This window comes from Saimiri boliviensis, chromosome 1 (assembly GCF_048565385.1).
Source record: "Saimiri boliviensis isolate mSaiBol1 chromosome 1, mSaiBol1.pri, whole genome shotgun sequence".
NCBI lineage: Eukaryota > Metazoa > Chordata > Mammalia > Primates > Cebidae > Saimiri > Saimiri boliviensis.
Genome location: NC_133449.1, coordinates 241336646 through 241356188, shown reverse-complemented (window position 1 = coordinate 241356188; position 19543 = coordinate 241336646). Strand labels below are relative to the sequence as shown.

The 19543-nt window shown below is 34.8% G+C and overlaps 1 protein-coding gene across 6 annotated transcripts in view; it reads left to right on the top strand.

Annotated features, from left to right (window-relative positions):
• ERBIN (erbb2 interacting protein) overlaps positions 1-19543 on the top strand; it is a 141343-nt gene that overhangs the window by 103020 nt on the left and 18780 nt on the right. For all 6 annotated transcript variants that reach the window (XM_074385336.1, XM_039467565.2, XM_039467551.2 and 3 more), the window contains 7 exons: positions 2575-2674; positions 7265-7386; positions 8332-8505; positions 10761-10946; positions 12914-13028; positions 14719-14902; positions 17584-19129. In XM_074385336.1, coding sequence (XP_074241437.1) covers positions 2575-2674; positions 7265-7386; positions 8332-8505; positions 10761-10946; positions 12914-13028; positions 14719-14902; positions 17584-19129 — 2427 coding nt within the window. The remainder of the gene's footprint in view (positions 1-2574; positions 2675-7264; positions 7387-8331; positions 8506-10760; positions 10947-12913; positions 13029-14718; positions 14903-17583; positions 19130-19543) is intronic.

Sequence of the window (19543 nt, the reverse complement as noted above, 5' to 3'; positions counted from 1 at the left end):
AGCCTCCTCATTCTGTGGCTTCATCTCTATCCTATACACCTTCATTCTCATTTCTCCAAATCAGTTCTTTCTTGGGACGTTCTCCCTTGTCTTTCTTACCTGGCTTCTTACCTTAGACTTTTTCTCATCTTAAGACTTTCTTCCAGGAATGCTTTGCTAATCATTCAATATTGTGGTAAGTTAATTTCTCCGCCTAATGTTCTCTTAGCACTCTTTTTTTTTTTTTTTTTTTGAGACGGAGTTTCGCTCTTGTTACCCAGGCTGGAGTGCAATGGCGCGATCTCGGCTCACCGCAACCTCCGCCTCCTGGGTTCAGGCAATTCTCCTGCCTCAGCCTCCTGAGTAGCTGGGATTACAGGCACGCACCACCATGCCCAGCTGTTTTTTTTGTATTTTTAGTAGAGACGGGGTTTCACCATGTTGACCAAGATGGTCTCGATCTCTTGACCTTGTGATCCACCCGCCTCGGCCTCCCAAAGTGCTGGGATTACAGGCTTGAGCCACTGCGCCCGGCCAGCACTCTTTACTCTATCTACCCTGTAATTACAATTGCAATGGCCTATTTTGTTACCTGTATTCTTCCTCTCATATACTCTCATAAAGTCTACAAAGTCAGTATGTACCCAGGGCCTATCTTAGTGCTTTGCAATATAAAAGGCTGTTAGTAAATATTCGTTGAGTGAGTGATTTTTATATTTCAGACAAGAATATTTACAGGTTGATATTTTAGAAATTATGGCAAAGGAATAGAATATGTGAAATGAAGTAGGATTAGAAATTGCTGAAGTTAGATGTTCAGGGAACTGAGAGACCAGATATACTGTTCTCAATTCCTTTTTCTGTCTTTGTGCCACATAAATAACAAGTGACTAGTTTTCTTATTTTACCTTTGTTGACATGTAATTCACACACCTTACAGTGACCCCTTTTTAAAGGATACAGTTCAGTGGTTTTTAGTATAGTCACAGAGTTGTGCAACAATTATAACAGTTTTAGAAGATTTTCAGGATGATGAGCTTTTAAAAGCCTCCCAGATAATTTTTAGATGCTCATCTAAGGGGACTTTTTTTTTTTTTTTTCTGACACATTCTTCATCTAAGAAGTCAAAGGTATGGAAATGTCATCTATGTTTTCTAACATGACTTTGGAAAGATTTGGTGTAAAAGAGTCAGGAATAGGTGAATACCACCAGGAGGCCAGTGGATAATATGAAAAGGAGATTGGCTGTGGAAGGTACTGGTTATATTCCTCAAAGGAACAGGAGTTTAAATTTGAGGATAGTAGCAGAATGATGTCACAGCACTGTAAGTGCTACTCTCACCTCCTGACTTGGGGTGGATGAGGTAGGAGAGAGTAAAACCCCTATGTTTGAGGCTTAAGGGAAGCATTGTCTTTGGGAAGGGAATAGAGCTACCGTTTCCATTATCGGAGGAAGTCAAGGAAAACGTTCAGTAATTTGAAATGTAGGGCAGTTTTTGTTTGTTGAGGAACAGAGGGGAATGTTTGAATGGGAGTAAGATTACAGGATGGAATTAAGTAGATGGAAGGTTTTCACAGAAGTCAGATTTAAGTAATAGGGTGGCATGTGAGGGGAGAATTGGGTAGTTCTCTGCCTGTCTGCAGTCAGCCATGGCTTTTATTGGTAGGATTTAGGTGAATACCAAAAAGAATCAGTTATATTAAAAAATAGGTGGATAACATTTGTTAAGTAGTTAGGGAAAGAAATCCTAAGAAAAAAGAAGGTCCATACTTTGGGAGGCCAAGGTGAGCTGATCAGGAGATGAGGAGTTTGAGACCAACCTGCTCAACATAGTGAAACCCTATCTCTGCTAAAAATACAAAAATTAGCCAGGCATGGTGACATGCGCCTGTGGTACCAGCTTCTCGGGAGGCTGAGGCAGGAGAATCACCTGAACCTGGGAGATGGAGGTTGTGGTGAGCCAAGGTTATGCCACTGCACTCAAGCCTGGGCACCAGAGCAAGATTCCGTCTCAAAAAAGAAAAAAGAAGGTCCAAATTTCCTGTAGGCTTTACCACTGAGTAACTTACTGATATCACTACTGTAGTGATATCAGGAGACACGAGAGGAAGAAAGAGAAGCAGTTTACGGTTTTCATCATTCTCTTTTCAGCTGCTGGCTAGAATAAACATTTAGATAATCAGGCTAACCCTTCCAAATAATTTTTTCCAAAAGCATCTTAGTGATGGGGAATACTAGATAGGGCAAACAATGGAAAGGCTTAATTTACAACTTAATTAAATGTATCACTATGATAATAAGTAATTATTGGACTATGAATAAATTTGTTATATGAAATCTTTTAAAACTTGATATTTCAATAATAATTGCTATATAGTATGAGCTTGCTTTATACTAAAAACTGAATTTTATTTTTTGAATTTTAATAAGGTTTCAAATCAATGCTGAAAGTGTTATTATGTATAGTTAAATTTATTTGTAACCTGCACATTGATACTTTATAGAAAAAGTGATGTGTACTTATGCAGAGGAATTGCTGAATATGTGTTTGCTTTAGGGTTAATGAAAATTAAATATTTATTTTCTTTCTCTAGTCCAAACCCCTGATACCTCTTCAAAAAGAAACTGATTCAGAGACCCAGAAAATGGTGCTTACTAACTACATGTTCCCTCAACAGCCAAGGACTGAGGATGGTAGGAATTTCAGAATCTGTTTATTTTTTAAAAACAAATACTAATTTAAAAGGTGTGAAGTGAATTTTAAATCTCAAAGACTTTTACTAGTTTGATGGGACTTTAGAGAATTGATTTAAAAAGTTTATTTCAAAGTAATGCGAAAATAGGGCACTATTTCAGGTGTATAGACAGTTGAATTTAGAGGTATAAGTGTAGCATATGCTTCCTTAAATGATTCCTTTAAATTAAATCACAGTGTTAAAATTGATAACTTAAAAACATTTAGCTAAATGCTAGAAATACATAAGTATTATGTGATTAGAATTCTTAAAGCAGGAAATATTTTCTTCACTTGTGAACTTAATACTACACTTAAATCTACACACTGAATCAGGATAATCTGTAGAACTCTGAGTATAAATGCTGTTCCTAAATTCTTTTCTTTATTTTGCCCGACAAAGCAGAATATACTTTTTTCTACTGGGCACAGATGTTTTTAATAGATTATGATGACCTTTTAAACTAAGGAGCAAATTGTTTCTAATACATGTTGTACTGTGCGTATGTGTGTGTGTGTGTATTGTGTTATACTTAAAGTAACTAGTTTTTATGTATCTTCTTTCTGACAGTAAAAATCTCTGTGATTTGAAATTATTTGTAAATTAATTCTTAGCACATGGAAACACTGAAGAAAAAATGTAAATCAATCATCAGTCTTAATTTATAAACTATACCATGGGCAAGTCAAATAAGTTTTTGAACTTCAGTTTGCTTATCTTAAAATGATGATGATAGTTCCTTTGGAGCACAGCCACATTATTCACTGCAAAATACTCTGGTCCCAAGCATTTCAGATAAGGGATATTTATGCTACTATTCTGTCCTTTTATGTAAAAAGAACAGTTATCTGAGTATATCGCACAGCTGACTATAACGTTATTTAGAGGATGCCTACCTTCCTATTTTCCAAAAATCATCATCAGAAACAAAGAACAGTAGGAAATTGAGACCTCAGTCAGGGAATAAGACAAAAAAACTTAGCTATTGATGCATTCGAGTATTTGCTGTAATGCCCCACATGGTACTGCTTACTTTTCTAATAGTAAAGTTTGAAATACAGTATCAACATAAGCAGAGTTTGCACCTCTATTTTTAACTTCTTAATTTCTAATTCATGAAATTATTGTTTACATAAAACAGTAATCATATTGACAGCTTAATATTAAGTATACTGTATTTTTTTATGGAAACATACTTTCATATTTTACCATACTGCTAAATTTGGAGGTTATGGGTGAATTTAAATACATGGAAGAGAGGTTATTTGTAAACCTATTCTCAAAGCTTTAACTATAGAACCTCCCCATAAATGAAGCTTTTTACATTTGATATCTCACAAATCTTCTCATTTGATTAGGAAGCTGAATAAGTTTTGGTACATCTAAATAAAAGTCATTAGGTATACCCATGAAATAATAACTTACCAAAGCAAGTCTTTTATTTCTTCAAGCAGAGAACAAGAAATAGTTATCCTATAGAAGGTAAAGAGTTTTCTAATAGTTTAGAACTAGTTCTGGAATACAAGTCAGTTGTGTTTTTATTCCATTTCAGTATTTCAAAGCTAAACCTGCTATAGCAATGTAAGAATAATAGCCAATTTGAGTCAGACACAATGCTACGCACTTTAGATATCCATAACGTCTCATCTTTACAATAATCCTTCAAAATAGATGCTTTTGTGATTGGTTGTCTCTCACAAAGCTTAAATTATTTATCTGACCTTTTATAGAAAACGTTTACTCATTCTGCCTCTAAACTGTCTTGAATCATAGGTATGTTCATGCCTTGATCTCTTGTCATACTGTTTTCTACTTTAATGATTGAAATTTACCTTGCCACTTTTTTCTATTCTATCATTGTAATTTATTCCCTTTCTTTTTATTTTAAAAGGAGATCACAATTCAGATAAAACATTTAGTTTTGATAAGAAGAATAGAAGTAGCAAAATCTTACGACTACTAAGTTTTGATTTTGAGATTTGTTTTAGAATAGAAGAATTTCTAATAGAAAAGTTTGAAATACAGGATCAATTATGATATTCTGGGTCCTCTTAGAGTTCATGTGTCGCTTAAAGTATTTCATGGATACTATAAGCAGAGCATTAAACAAGGGGAATGAATTTTCTTTCAACTATAAGAAAGGGTTTTTTATTTATCCCAATGCCTCTAAGAAATAGATGAATCAAAAAATAGTATCTTACTGGGTTTGGGTTTTATAACAGTTTGAAAGAAGTACACACTGTTCACACTCATTTTTCATCCCACCTTTGTGACAGGTATTGTGCTAGAGCTAAGTAAAGACCAATATTCTTACTTTGAAGACTCTAAAGGTGGAAAGATTTAAAAAAAAAAGAAGGAAAGAATCTAAAGGTAGATAGTGATGAATAAATGTGCGAGAGTAGGGGTGAGATCTTGGGCCTAGATAGAGGAATCAGTCTTAATCAGAGGGAAAGGGAAGTATGTTTTCATATAACAATACATTCATATCTAAGAAAGCAGGATATTAGTGGAAATATGAGTCTGAGGGGTTTTATTGCATTTCTTTTACAGTGAAGTGAAAGAAATTTTCCTCTGGAAGCTGGAGTAAGGGCATTTCAGGGAAGTGGTAGTGATTAATGTATCATAAAATCTAAGCTTAATAGAGAAGGAGGTATAACCTAGAATGATTTTACAAGGAGCTAAAGAAAGGTAGTTAAGGAACTGAAAGTTTACCAGCAACAATAAGGAATTGAGTGATTTGTAAGAACAGGTGTAATGATCAAAGAGGTGGAAAAGTTTTATGGAAGCCAAAGTCCTGAGTATGACTGTGGTTGTGAATCATTTGACCGATGTGCATTTGGACATTGGGATTGAGGTCATCAAGGAATTACAAAGTTAGGGTCTTGGGGTGGTGCATTTATCATCCCACATTGGCATCATTCAGGAGATTAGCATGTGTAGCCAAATATTAGAGTCCTCAGTCCATACCTGGGTAAGCAGTTTGAGTAGCCTCTACAATGGCTATAAAGTGATATTACCTGATGTCCTGAATCTTCAAAGATGTGAGATTTGTACTAAAGAGTAGAAAATTATAAGTGACCAGAAGTTGACATGAATGAGAGGCATGGTAAAAGTAAGTTACTTGAGGGTTCTGAAAAAATTCTGGTGTAAAATGTCTTTAGACATAAACTAACAGTCATTGGAATCTCTGGGCCAAGCTGGTGATTGAAATTACTACCTGAAGTAAGGGAGAGAGTAGAGGGAATTATGTGAATTCAAAAATAGACTTTGTCGGAAACTGCTGAGCTGTCCTTGCCTTTCCAATGATACCACAAAAGTACGTCAATAGGAATTTGAATCACATTCCACATTTGTTTTGAACAAAAACAAATACACTACTCCATTGAGTACATGTTAAGCAATTATAAGGAAAAAAATCTTCGAGTAATGAAAACAAAAGCCTAAATAAAAAAATTTCATTCCCTTTGCTAAGATTGGGTTTCATGGCATCCTTAGTTTAGATATGAGATTTTAAAGTTAAGCCCTAAATAAAGGCTTAATAAAAATGATAACTAGAAGTTTTTGTATTTTTTTATTTTTGCAGAAATAGTTCAAATTGACCATATTTGGATACTCCAGGAGTTTCTACGGTTTTTTAAAGCTTATTGTGGTTACTTGAAATCTCTCTGTTATGAGTAGGGGATAGTAATTTTCTTTTAATGGACAAAAAAGTTGTGATTTTATTTTATATTGTAAGACTTCTATGGACTGATACATAATAGTTGAATGAATTAATTTTTAAGCCTTATGTATTTTTTTAGTTGCCTAACAATAACAAACAACTGAGAGTTGTTAAATCTTTACTTTTAATATTACAGGTTGAGTATCTCTTATCCAAAATGCTTGAGACCATAAATGTTTCAGGTTTTGAGTTTTTTTGGATTTTGGAATATTTGCAGAATTCATATTAGTTGAGTATCTGTAATCCCAAAACCCCAAATTCAAAGCAAAATCCAGTCCTTTTAGAATGCTGATACAATGCTCAAAGGAAGTGCTCATTAGAGTTTTTTCATTTTTTATTTTTGGTATAGGGATGTTCACCTTGTATATCTGATAGAATATGTAAGTGTTGAGTTTACCTTAAAATTTCCATTTTCTTTACATTTTGATATAGAAAATATATTATAAGAATTTACTTAGTATATAATCCACATAATGTTTAATGCAGTGATGAAATGGCATTTCAACCATAGCACCTTTTAGAGCACTGCACAAAACCATATGCCATATGTCTGTGGTGTTTTCATGGGTAGATTCTCTTCAGAAATGCTTCTGGTAAGAAAACAAGATGAATCACCTTCAGGGAAGAAAGGATATGTGTCTGACACTGTAAAAAAATCTTACATTCACATTATAAAAAATCACAGTCTACTCATTAGGATTTCAAATTTCTCGCATTGACTGCTCTTAACTAATGAACATAACTCATACAGAAATTATGAGCAAGGGATAGATTTCCATAATGACAGTAAAATATAGAGGTTTTTGTTTGTTCCTTACTTTTCTCTAGTTATGTTTATATCAGATAATGAAAGTTTTAACCCTTCATTGTGGGAGGAACAGAGGAAACAGCGGGCTCAAGTTGCATTTGAATGTGATGAAGACAAAGACGAAAGGGAGGCACCTCCCAGGGTGAGTCTGTTTTATATTCTTTCAAATTCGAAACAAGTCTGTTGATATTTAAGTTGGTACTATATATACTATGATGTTTGGGGATATAAAAAACTATTGATTTATTCCTTGTCCTCAAGGCACTTGAAGTGTTTTTGCTTTCAAATATTTCACACATGAAAGAATGTGGGAAAAATATAAAACTATATGATTTAAAGGTAAATTTTATAGTATATATAAATATAAGAGGAAAACATTATTATAGGCTAGAGAAATTAATCAAGACTTTATTTCAAATTAGTGCCCCTTATGTTTAACTTCAGTTTAGTTGACTCCCCCTCTATCATATTTGTAATGATTATTTTCTCCCCTTTCCCTTTCTTTAGTGAATTACTTATATAAATCCTAGCAATAAAGAACTCTTTTCTTATGAACCTTTTGTTTCTTTATGGAATTGAAAACATGTCACAGTGATATGAATAGTAAATATATATTTTTGAGTTACTTAACGAATGTAATTATTTGCCCCTTACACATACTAGCTGAATCTCAGAATACGACAGGTTGACCTTGGAAGAATATGGCTCTTGGCATGTGAGACATAAATATGTGAATCTCCCAATTTTATCTGTGCATAGATTAATATCTAGCTGAAAAATATGTATCTGTTTCAAAGCTAAGTGACACAATTTTTGGCAATATTCATACTATATATCTCTAGATAGAAATATTTGAGTCCGATGAAACTTTTAAAACATTGAAATTTACTGTGAAGTCTTATTATTTTGTTATAAAACCATATTTTTATCAAGCCTAAAATGGCCTCAAAGCCTATCATTTGTCTTCACAGTTATCCCTGTGAGGCTTGATGTCTAATGTAATTCAGATGGATTATAGATTAAATTTTGTTTGAGATTGACAGTAGAAATATTCGTACTTCATATTTCACTTATTTTGTTTCTCTAGGAAGGAAATTTAAAAAGATACCCAACACCATACCCAGATGAGCTTAAGAATATGGTCAAAACTGTTCAAACCATTGTACATAGATTAAAAGATGAAGAGACCAGTGAAGACTCTGGAAAAGATGTGAAATCACATGAAGATCAACAAGATATAAATAATGATGGAGGTGTGAAGGTTAGAAAATTTAAACAGATTAACTAAAGCCTATTTCAAGTTCTTTTAAAATGACAGTTGATATAGTGACCCTTTTTATGTACTGTAAATGTGGAATCGTGTACCGCAGAATGATAATTTGGTTGACACACTCACATACATATGATGGTGGTCCCATAAGAGTATAAGAGGGTGGGCGCAGTTGCTCACGCCTGTAATCCCAGCATTTTGGGAGACCGAGGTGAGCAGATCACTTGAGGTCAGGAGTTTGAGACCAGCCTAACCAACATGGTGAAACCCCATTTCGACTAGAGAATATAAGGGAGATGGCTGGCCATGGTGACTTACAACTGTAATCTCAGTACTTTGGGAGGCCGACATGGGACTGTCAGTTATACCCAGGAGTTTGAGACCAGCCTGGGGAACATGGCGAGACTGTTTCTACAAAAAAGTTAAAAAAAAATTAGCTGGGCTTGGTGCTGTGTGCCTGTTGTCCTAGCTACCTGGGAGGCTTAGGCAGGAAAGTCACTGGAGGCCAGGAGTTCAAGACCAGGCTGGACAACATAGCGGGACAACCTGTCTCTACAAAAAATTTAAACATTTGGCCGGGCACAGTGGCTCACGCCTGCAATCCCAGCACTTTGGGAGGCCAAGGCGGGTGGATTATGAGGTCGAGAGATCGAGACCATCCTGGTCAACACGGTGAAACCCCATCTCTACTAAAAATAAAAAATTAGCTGGGCATGGTGGCGCAGCCTTTAGTCCCAGCTACTCGGGAGGCTGAGGCAGGAGAATTGCTCGAACCCAGGAGGTGGAGGTTGCAGTGAGCCAAGATTGTGCCATTGCACTCCAGCCTGGGTAACAAGAGCGAAACTCCATCTTAAAAAAAAAAAAAAAATTAGCTGGGCATGGGCTTATAGTCCTAGCTTCTTGGAAGACTTGAGGTGGGAGGCTCCCTTGACCTAGGAGTTCAAGACTGCAGTGAGCTATGATCACGTCAAACCGCTCCAGCATGGGCACAGAGTGAGACCCTGTTTCAAAAACAGAAGAAAAGTATAATGGAGCTAAAAAAAAATCCTATAGTCTAATGGCATCATAACACAACGTTTCTATATTCAGATACCTTTGCATACACAAATAACTTTTTATTACGTTAGAATTGCCTGCACTGTTTGGTATAGTAACATGTTATACAGGTTTGTAGCCTAAAGGCCATAGGCTATATCAGGCATCCCCAAACTATGGCCCGCAGGCCGCATGCGGCCCCCTGAGGCCATTTATCTGGCCCCACGCCACACTTCAGGAAGGGGCACCTCTTTCATTGGTGGTCAGTGAGAGGAGCACAGTGTGTGGCGGCCCTCCAGCAGTCTGAGGGACAGTAAACTGGCCCCCTGTGTAAAAAGTCTGGGGATGCCTGGGCTGTATCATGCAGGCTACATATGTAGTAAGCCATAACCTGTGGGTTTATGTAAGTAAACTCCATGATGTTCACAGAATGAAAAAAGTCACCCAACAGATTTCTCAGAATGTGTCACCGTTAAGTGCCACATGACTGAACTTAACAAATTTATGGTTTGTTCTCAGCTACCTGAACTGGGAAACCATAATAAGCAGTTAACTCTCTGATTACTGTGATTACCACTCTCTGGCTATAGAATGTCCAGTTGGCAGGGTAGTGTCAGCGTAGCCTTTGAAAAAATTGAACAAAGAAGATAATGAATGTCAGAAAAATCATTGTTATGAAATTTTTTCCCCCAGTAATATTTGGCCATTTTATCCCATTCTCTTTTTAAATGTAATTGCAGTAATAGACATTTGGCATTTCTTTGGGATATTTCAGAAACTTTCACAAATCCCTGAATGGTATATACCTCTAGGACTTCGCCCCACACACACATACTATATCACAGAAACAAAAGTTTTACCATGTCATTGGAGTTACTATACAGTCCACAATGAACAGAAAACAGTTTTAACCATCTGGAGTTAAGTGTGCTGAGCTAAGTAACTCAGTTGTCCACACTTAGAAGCCTTGCAGCTTCTAAGAGGAAAGTAACCTTGGCTGAGTTTTACATTTTAATGTGGCTCATGGATCTTTGGGGACCATGTGCTCCCAAAATGAGCATTTTATCTGTTAGTGCCTCAGGTTTCTATGTTTAAAGTTTTCTTGTTTGAGATTTGTACAGAATTGGAAGTTGGCAGATTGCTTACAAATTTTTATCTGAACTTCAAAAATATAAAAATTAAAGAATATGAACTCTTTATCTTTTACTTAGACCTCAGAAAGTACAACTACAGTAAAAAGCGAAGTTGATGAAAGAGAAAAGTGTATGATAGGGAACTCTATACAGAAGATCAGTGAACCTGAAGCTGAGATTAGTCCTGGGAGTTTACCAGTGACTGCGAATATGAAAGCCTCTGAGAACTTGAAGCATATTGTTAACCATGATGATGTTTTTGAGGTATGATATTATGATTATTCTGGAGTAAGTATAAGAACTTTCAATTTGTATTTTATTGTTGTTAAAAACCTGATATTGATTATAGAAAATGCATTATGTTAATGCATTTGTCATCGAGAAATTTTATATCTGCAAAAATATCACATTTATCACTTTAAACTTACAATTATTATGCCCTTTGTATTCAGATGTTTATGCAAATTATATATGGATGGTCTAGTCTACTGTAAAATACATAATTGCTTTTATTTCTGTAACTTGAAAAGACTAATATCTAATTATTTAACTGATTTATGCATTTATCATTGAATGTGAAGGGTTTTTTTGGTTGAATATCTGAGACTTTGATGTGGTTTCTCTAGTGGATCAATAAAAGCAAGAACTTTTTAAAAAAAAACAGCTTTATCAAGATATAACTCACGTATCATACAAATTACTCATTTAAAGTATTCAATTCAGTGGCTTTCAGTATATTTAGTAAATTGTGCAGCCATTATTACAATCACTTTTACAACATGTTTCTCAACCCAGAAAGAAATCCTGTACTCCTTAACTGTTACTCCTTATTCTTTATCCCCTTCATCCTTAGGCAACCAAAAACATACTTTATATGGCTCTATAAATTTGACTGTTTTTGACATTTCATATAAGTGGAATCATATAATATGTGGTCTTTTGTGCCTGGTTTGTTTCAGTTAGCATAATGTGTTCAAGTTTATCTGTGTTATAGCTTACATCAATACAGTGTCCATTTTTATGACCAAATAATACTGCATTGTATGTATCCATACTTTGTTTATGCATTCTTCAATTAATATACATTTGCGTTACTTCCACTTTTTGGCTGTAATGAGTAGGGCTGCAATGAATATTTATGTACAGGTTTTTGTGTGGATATATATTTTCATAAATGAAAAATGATTGCACCATTTTATATTCCTTTCATATACTGCTGGTGGTAATGTAAAATGGTGAAGCTGTAACTTTTTAATATGAATATCTGAAGTGGTTCTGATTTATAGCTGTGTTGTTCACTATAGTATATACTAGCTCCAGTTGGCTATTTTAAGTAAATACATCTTTATCCTTAAAAATTCAAAATGCATTCAAAGCACACCAGCTATAACTGTTCCTGGTTATCCTATGAGCTGTCATTTACAATAGGAATAATTTTTTTTAAAAAATGATGGTTAATGTCACTCAATACACTATGGTATGCACTGAAGCTAATGTAGCAAAAGCTGTCAAAAAATTATTAGGTTTATCACAACGTATGCCTCATTTAGTGTAATTTCTATGTGTAAGGCACTGTGTTTGAAGGTATGGTGACAGAATGAGTAAGTGAATTTAGGGATTTAAATGAATGCAAATAAATACAATTAAGGATAAACTGTGCTGAGTGTGTAAGAAAAGTACTAAGTGTTACAGAAATTTAGAAGATTTATGGCTGCTTTAAGGAGACGGGGGCATTTGAACTGTGTTTTGAAAGATTTTAATTCACAGATACAGGAGAATGGAATGAAATGGAGAAGGAATGATGAGAGCCAAAGAATGGCATGTGGAACATACGGAAAATAATATTTTATCTTACTGAATAAGACAGAGGCAATATTATGAAATAAGATCAGTAGAGTAGATTGGGCTCTGATTACGAAGGCTCTTGAAAGCCAAGCTAAGAAGTTTGCACTTAATGTTCTAGAGGCATCACATGAATATCTCAGTATAAAGAAGGCAATAGAGAAAACAATATCCTAATGCTTGATTAGGGTAATGATGCCATGAACAGGATAGAGGTGCCAAGAGTACAAACAGGCTTGGAAGGACTAGTTATGTTTTATGACCATATTTTGAAAAGGTTTAATATGTGTTTGTAATATTTGTTATCCCTTTAAAAGTCTTATGACTTAATATTTATTTGAAGAAACAAAAATTTAATTTTTGATCTCCTTCCCTCCCCTTTTGACTAGGAATCTGAAGAACTTTCTTCTGATGAAGAGATGAAAATGGCAGAGATGCGACCACCATTAATTGAAACCTCTATTAACCAGCCAAAAGTCGTAGCACTTAGTAATAACAAAAAAGGTTAGATGTTGAAGGAAAGTACCAAGAAGAGAAATTGCCTGAATAAAATTTATAATTCTTTTGGAATAAATTTCATTTAATACTATGTTATTTGAAACATTTTAGAAACAAATTTTTAGACATGGCTTTCTGAAAGGTTGTTTCCTTTCCTCACATTTTTAGAGAAAGGCTTTGATAGTCTTTTCTTTTCCCTCATGCATATTTACTTATAAAGGCATGGACTTCACAGATAGATAAGCCTAGATTGTAACTTCATTTCTGCCACTTACCTGCTGTGTGATCCTTGAGTCACTCAGTTTTATCCATGTGTACATATCTGATTTGACATACAATGAGGCTAATGAAGGAGTTTGCATCAAATGGGCTAAATAATGTATCTTTCAGCATAGTACCTGATGTAGGTGCTCGTTATTTTCATTCTGTTGCAAAACATTTTTTTACACTCTATCCAACCTCTGACAGCCATTTTTCATATAAGAGAATCTCAGACTCTTAGAGATAAAATGGATCTTGAAGGGTATCTGTCCATTCCCTCACCCCTCCCCTCCAGCACCTGAGTATCTTTACATCATCTTCCTCAAATGTTTAGCCTTTTGTCTTAAGACATCAGTGATGCTTATTATCAAGGTGGTGCTTAGATAGCTCGGGTTCATAATACTTGTAGTAATGATAAATTGGTTGAGCACTAATTGCTTAGGTACTATGCTGAATATTTTACGTGTTATTTTCTAGTTGTCACAGTAGCCCCCATGATAAGGAGGAGGAAAAGGAGTGTATCTAAGAAAGAACTTAACCATCTATTTTAATGATATTTTAAAAGTTAAGAACCCAAAACCTGAATACCTTGAGATCAAAGTTACAGAGTCCCATTTGCTACTGTCAACTGTAAATACAATCCAAACTACTTGATCTCTGCTCCTAAGGTCTCAGAACATCAAAGATATCCATAATTCATATAATCTTCTATGGATATGTCTGTATACACTGTTTCCATGATTTGGCTAGAATTGAGTTAGTTAAAAACAACCTTTTTAGCACTACTTTGAAAAAATACTACTTTTTATACTACCTGTCTATTACAGAATATGAACACTTCTGTCACTGTTCATATAATTGCTGTACACACAACCGCCTCACATATTGAGAGTTTACCATTCATAACAAGTCTATGAAATGTTTTATTAAAAACATTAAGAAATGAAAGATCTGACCTTTGAAAATCCCTTGATTGTTAAGTGATTGTGTGTTTGTGGATTGACAGCTTATTATTATCAGAGTAGATGGCAAAAAATTCCTTATATGTATAAAATAATTTCTTACCCAGATAAGTTTACCAAGGTTATAATCTATGTTTTTATTATCAGTTTTTAAAATTGTAAATGGGTGAAAAGTATACTTACTGAAACGAACTGACCTTAGAAAACAGTACGTAATATCACCTTGTCAGTAACTAAATCAAATTCTTAGTAACTCCAACATTGGTTACTTTTAAAAAATGATATCGCCATTTAAAAATTCTTTAATCTTTGTATTAGGATTGACTTTTCAGGGTGCCTCTGATCATCTTATAAATATAATTTATTACCTCATACAGAACCAGGACAGTATAATTGCCATTTGTCATCACTGAAAAGCATTTCACAAAATTCTTGGCTAATTTATCATTGATCTTAAATTTGTTTTGTTTCAGATGATACAAAGGAAACAGATTCTTTATCGGATGAAGTTACACACAATAGCAATCAGAATAATAGCAATTGTTCTTCTCCGTCTCGGATGTCTGATTCAGTTTCTCTTAATACTGATAGTAGTCAAGACACCTCACTCTGCTCTCCAGTGAAACAAACTCATATTGATATGAATTCCAAAATCAGGTATGTGAGCATCTTTTATGATTTTTCATTTGTACAATAAATAGAAGTGGTAAGGCAGGTAACAAATACATAAACATAAAGGATTTCATAAATAAATATTATAGAAGTGGTTCCAGTAATATGTTTTCTTTCCCATTTTTATTGCTGATTTTCTATTTAGTTTTTATATATTTCCATTCTAAATTAGATTTTTAAATGGGAAGGATAGACTAGATTCTCAGTCTCTTGATTAAAAAGTTGAATATTTATATAATTTTTAGATATGGCAACATAAACAGCATAGTTGAGGTAATTTAAGTTGAAAGGAGTATTTTTATAGTTAGAAATGCAGAATCATTTTGGAGGGCTGTCATTAGAAGGTTCAAATACTCAGCCAGGCACGGTGGTTCATGCCTATAATCCCAGCACTTTAAGAGGCCAAGGCAGGTGAATCATGAGGTCGAGAGATCAAGACCATCCTGGTCAACATGGTGAAACCCCATCTTTACTAAAAATACAAAAATTAGCAGGGCATGGTGGTACACACCTGTAGTCCCAGCTACTCAGGAGGCTGAGGCAGGAGAATTGCTTAAACTCAGGAGGCGGAGGTTGTGGTGAGTCGAGATCACGCCATTGCACTCCAGCCTGGGTAATAAGAGTGAAACTCCATCTCAAAAAAAAAAAAAGAGGTTCAAATACTCTTGACTGGTGTTGTATATTTGACTTAGTCTTAATTCTGTAGGACACACTCACAGATAAATGTTAATTTGAGTAGCCTGGAATTTAGCTGAAGTCTAAAACACATTTTATTGTTTAGGCTTTTGAGAAAGTTGGTTGTCTGTAATGTTGGCTATGGGTTTGAAAAGAAAAAAGAAAAAAAGAAAAAATTTGGTTATCAGAGTAAGGCCCTGCCATTCTACCACAGTGTTATCCTATCAGCTAAACTCTGCTTGTTAGAAAGATGAGAGTTGGCTGGGCTAGATGCAGTGGCTCAAGCCTGTAATCCTGGCACTTTGGGAGGCTGAAACAGGATGGCTTGAGCCCAGGAGTTCGAGACCAGCCGGGGCAACATGGTGAAACCCAGTCTCTACCAAAAAAAAATACAAAAGTTAGCCATGTATTGTGGTACATGCCTGTAGAACCAGTTACCTGGGAGGCTGAGGTGGGGGGTGGAAGTTGCCATGAGCCCTGATCATACCACCACATTCCAGCCTGGGTGACAGAATTAGACCTTGTCTCAAAAAAAAAAAAAAAAAAAAAATTGGGGTTGGCTCGATGTGGTGGAACACCTGTAATCCCAGCACTTTGGGAGGCTAAGGTGGGTAGATTGCTTGCGTTCAGGAGTTCAAGACCAGCTTAGGCAAATGGTGAAACTATGAATCTATAAAAAAAATTAAGCAGGTATGTTGGCATGTGCCTGTAGTACCAACTACTCAGGAAGCCGAGGTGGGAGGATAATTTGGGCCTGAGATGTTTAGGCTGCAGCGAGCCATGATCAGGCCACTGCACTCCAGCCTGGGTGACAGAATGAGACCCTGTCTCAAAAAAAGAGAGATTGGCGTTACTACTAAACCAAAAGTTAGATGTATGGAAAATTTTAACAATTATTTATAGTTGTTCTTAAATTTCAGACGTATTTAAGTAAAATTTGTTTATTAATGTGTGTTTTTGGAAAAGTGAGATGAATTTTATGCCCTAAGATGAGTTCAGATATTGTATAATCACAATCAGTCATTTTTTTTCTATTTGAATGTGAGGCTATGAGCTACTGTTTAAAATACTAATTTTTATAACCTCCTAGATGTTATAATATTAATTTGTTGAATAATAAAATTCTATTTATTTATCGTTGAGAAAGTGTATTTTCTAAATTCTGCTTTTAATATAATGAAATAAAGCCTAAGCAAGAAGTACAGCAACACCTTTTTGTGCTGTATTTCTGGTAATGAAAGTTATCTTTTTTATAATGGGAAAACCAGTATTAGGGAATTTTTGTGGAAACATAACTTGAATATGTATACAAGAGGGCACAAATATGTTCAATACCACCAGGTAAAAATAAAATATTTTCTATAATTTTGGAATGACATATTTAGAAGTATTTGCCAAATACAGCTAGCTACTTAGAAGAGTGATTAGACTTCATTTTTCTTTTTATGCCTTTTACATATTTTATGTAAAACTTTGGACAATTATTCACTTCTTTGCTTTGTACAGTTTTCTTACCTATATATTTGAATGTGATAACAACTATGTACTTAGTTAACTATGGTTAATTTGGTTAATAATGTAAAGCTTCAAAATTAACTGTAAAATTATCCTATGCTCATGACTCCACTATTCATGTTACTAGTTTTCTCTCCATATATCTGCCCTCCATCAAGCATTTCATTTTTTGCACATTCATGAAAAGATGTAGCAAAGATTAATAATTCCATTTTTGTTCATAGTTAAGTCCTTTAAATTATTTTGTGACTGAGTGTATTGATGAAAATTAATTTTGGTATTATCTATGAATTCTAATTGTATTACTTGTCTCTAACTGAATATAAAGCTATATTAAGATAATATTTTTAAATTACATGATAGTAAATGCCTTTTATCAACTTTTCTACCTATACAATTTAACTATTTATTAATGTTCCCTGTTACTAAGAAAACTTGGCTTTATTATGTTTTTCATAAAATTATCTTTATTTTAGGCAAGAAGATGAAAATTTTAACAGCCTTTTACAAAATGGAGATATTTTAAACAATTCAACAGAGGAAGAGTTCAAAGCTCATGATAAAAAAGATTTTAACTTACCTGAATATGATTTGAATATTGAAGAGCAATTAGTTCTAATTGAGAAAAGTGTTGATTCAACAGCCACAGCTGATGACACTCACAAATTAGATCACATCAATATGAATCTTAATAAGCTTATAACTAATGATACATTTCAACCAGAGATCATGGAAAGATCAAAAACACAGGATATCATGCTTGGAACAGACTTTTTAAGCATTAATTCTAAAGAGGAAACTCAGCACTTGGAAAATGGAAATAAGTATCCTAATCTGGAATCCGTAAATAAGGTAAATGGACACTCTGAGGAAACTTCACAGTCTCCTAATAGGACTGAACGACTTGACACTGATTGTTCTGTTGACTTAGGTATTTCCAAAAGCACTGAAGATCTCTCCCCTCAGAAAAGTGGTCCAGTTGGATCTGTTGTGAAATCTCATAGCATAACTAATATGGAAATTGGAGGGCTAAAAATCTATGACATTCTTAGTGATAATGGACCTCAGCAGCCAAATACAACAGTTAAAATCACATCTGCTGTCGATGGAAAAAATATAGTCAGGAGCAAGTCTGCCACATTGTTGTGTGATCAACCATTGCAGGTATTTACCGGTTCTTCTTCATCTTCTGATTTAATTTCAGGAACAAAAGCAATTTTCAAGTTTGATTCAAATCATAATGCCGAAGAGCCAAATATAATAAGAGGCCCCACAGTTGGCCCACAATCTACACCTCAAATATATGGTCCTCCACAGTATAATATCCAATACAGTAGCAATGCTGCAGTCAAAGACACTTTGTGGCACTCCAAACAAAATCCCCAAATAGATCATGCCAGTTTTCCGCCTCAGCGCCTTCCTAGATCAGAGAGCACAGAAAATCAAAGTTATGCTAAACATTCTGCCAATATGAATTTCTCTAATCATAACAATGTGCGAGCTAATACTGCATACCATTTACATCAGAGACTTGGCTCAGCGAGACATGGGGAAATGTGGGCCATCTCACCAAATGACCGACTCATTCCTGCAGTAACTCGAAGTACAATTCAGCGACAAAGTAGTGTGTCCTCCACAGCCTCTGTAAATCTTGGTGATCCAGGTCCTACAAGGCGGGCCCAGATTCCTGAAGGAGATTATTTATCATACAGAGAGTTCCACTCAGTGGGAAGAACTCCTCCAATGATGCCAGGATCACAGAGACCTCTTTCTGCACGAACATACAGCATTGATGGTCCGAATGCATCAAGGCCTCAGAGTGCTCGACCCTCTGTTAATGAAATACCAGAGAGAACTATGTCAGTTAGTGATTTCAATTATTCACGGACTAGTCCTTCAAAGAGACCAAATGCGAGGGTTGGTTCTGAGCATTCTTTATTAGATCCTCCAGGAAAAAGTAAAGTTCCTCATGATTGGAGAGAACAGGTACTTCGACATATTGAGGCCAAAAAGTTAGAAAAGGTAATTGGACATGAGTTTTTCACTCTTTTCTTTATGAACTTAATTATTTTCCTTAAAAATAATTGGCATTCTTTGTTTTCTAAATAAGATGAAGCAAGGTACTCTGAATTACTGATTATCTCTTTATATTCTAGGTGTCTTTTTTTCCTGGTACTGGGGATAGAGTTCCGAATTTAAACTCAGCCAGGACAATTGGATAATAATCTGTGTTTCTATCCTCTCCTTTACACCCCACTCTTTCTAACAGAAATGTATTTATTTTATACGCTTATAAGTGTATCTCTTTTAGATTGTGCACACACACTAAATATACATTTGCCTCTGTTTAGCATTGACCTTTTCTATTAATAATTGTTGATTATTTAAATATTATAGAAAAATAGTTTATATAGTTAACAGAATAACAAAAAATGA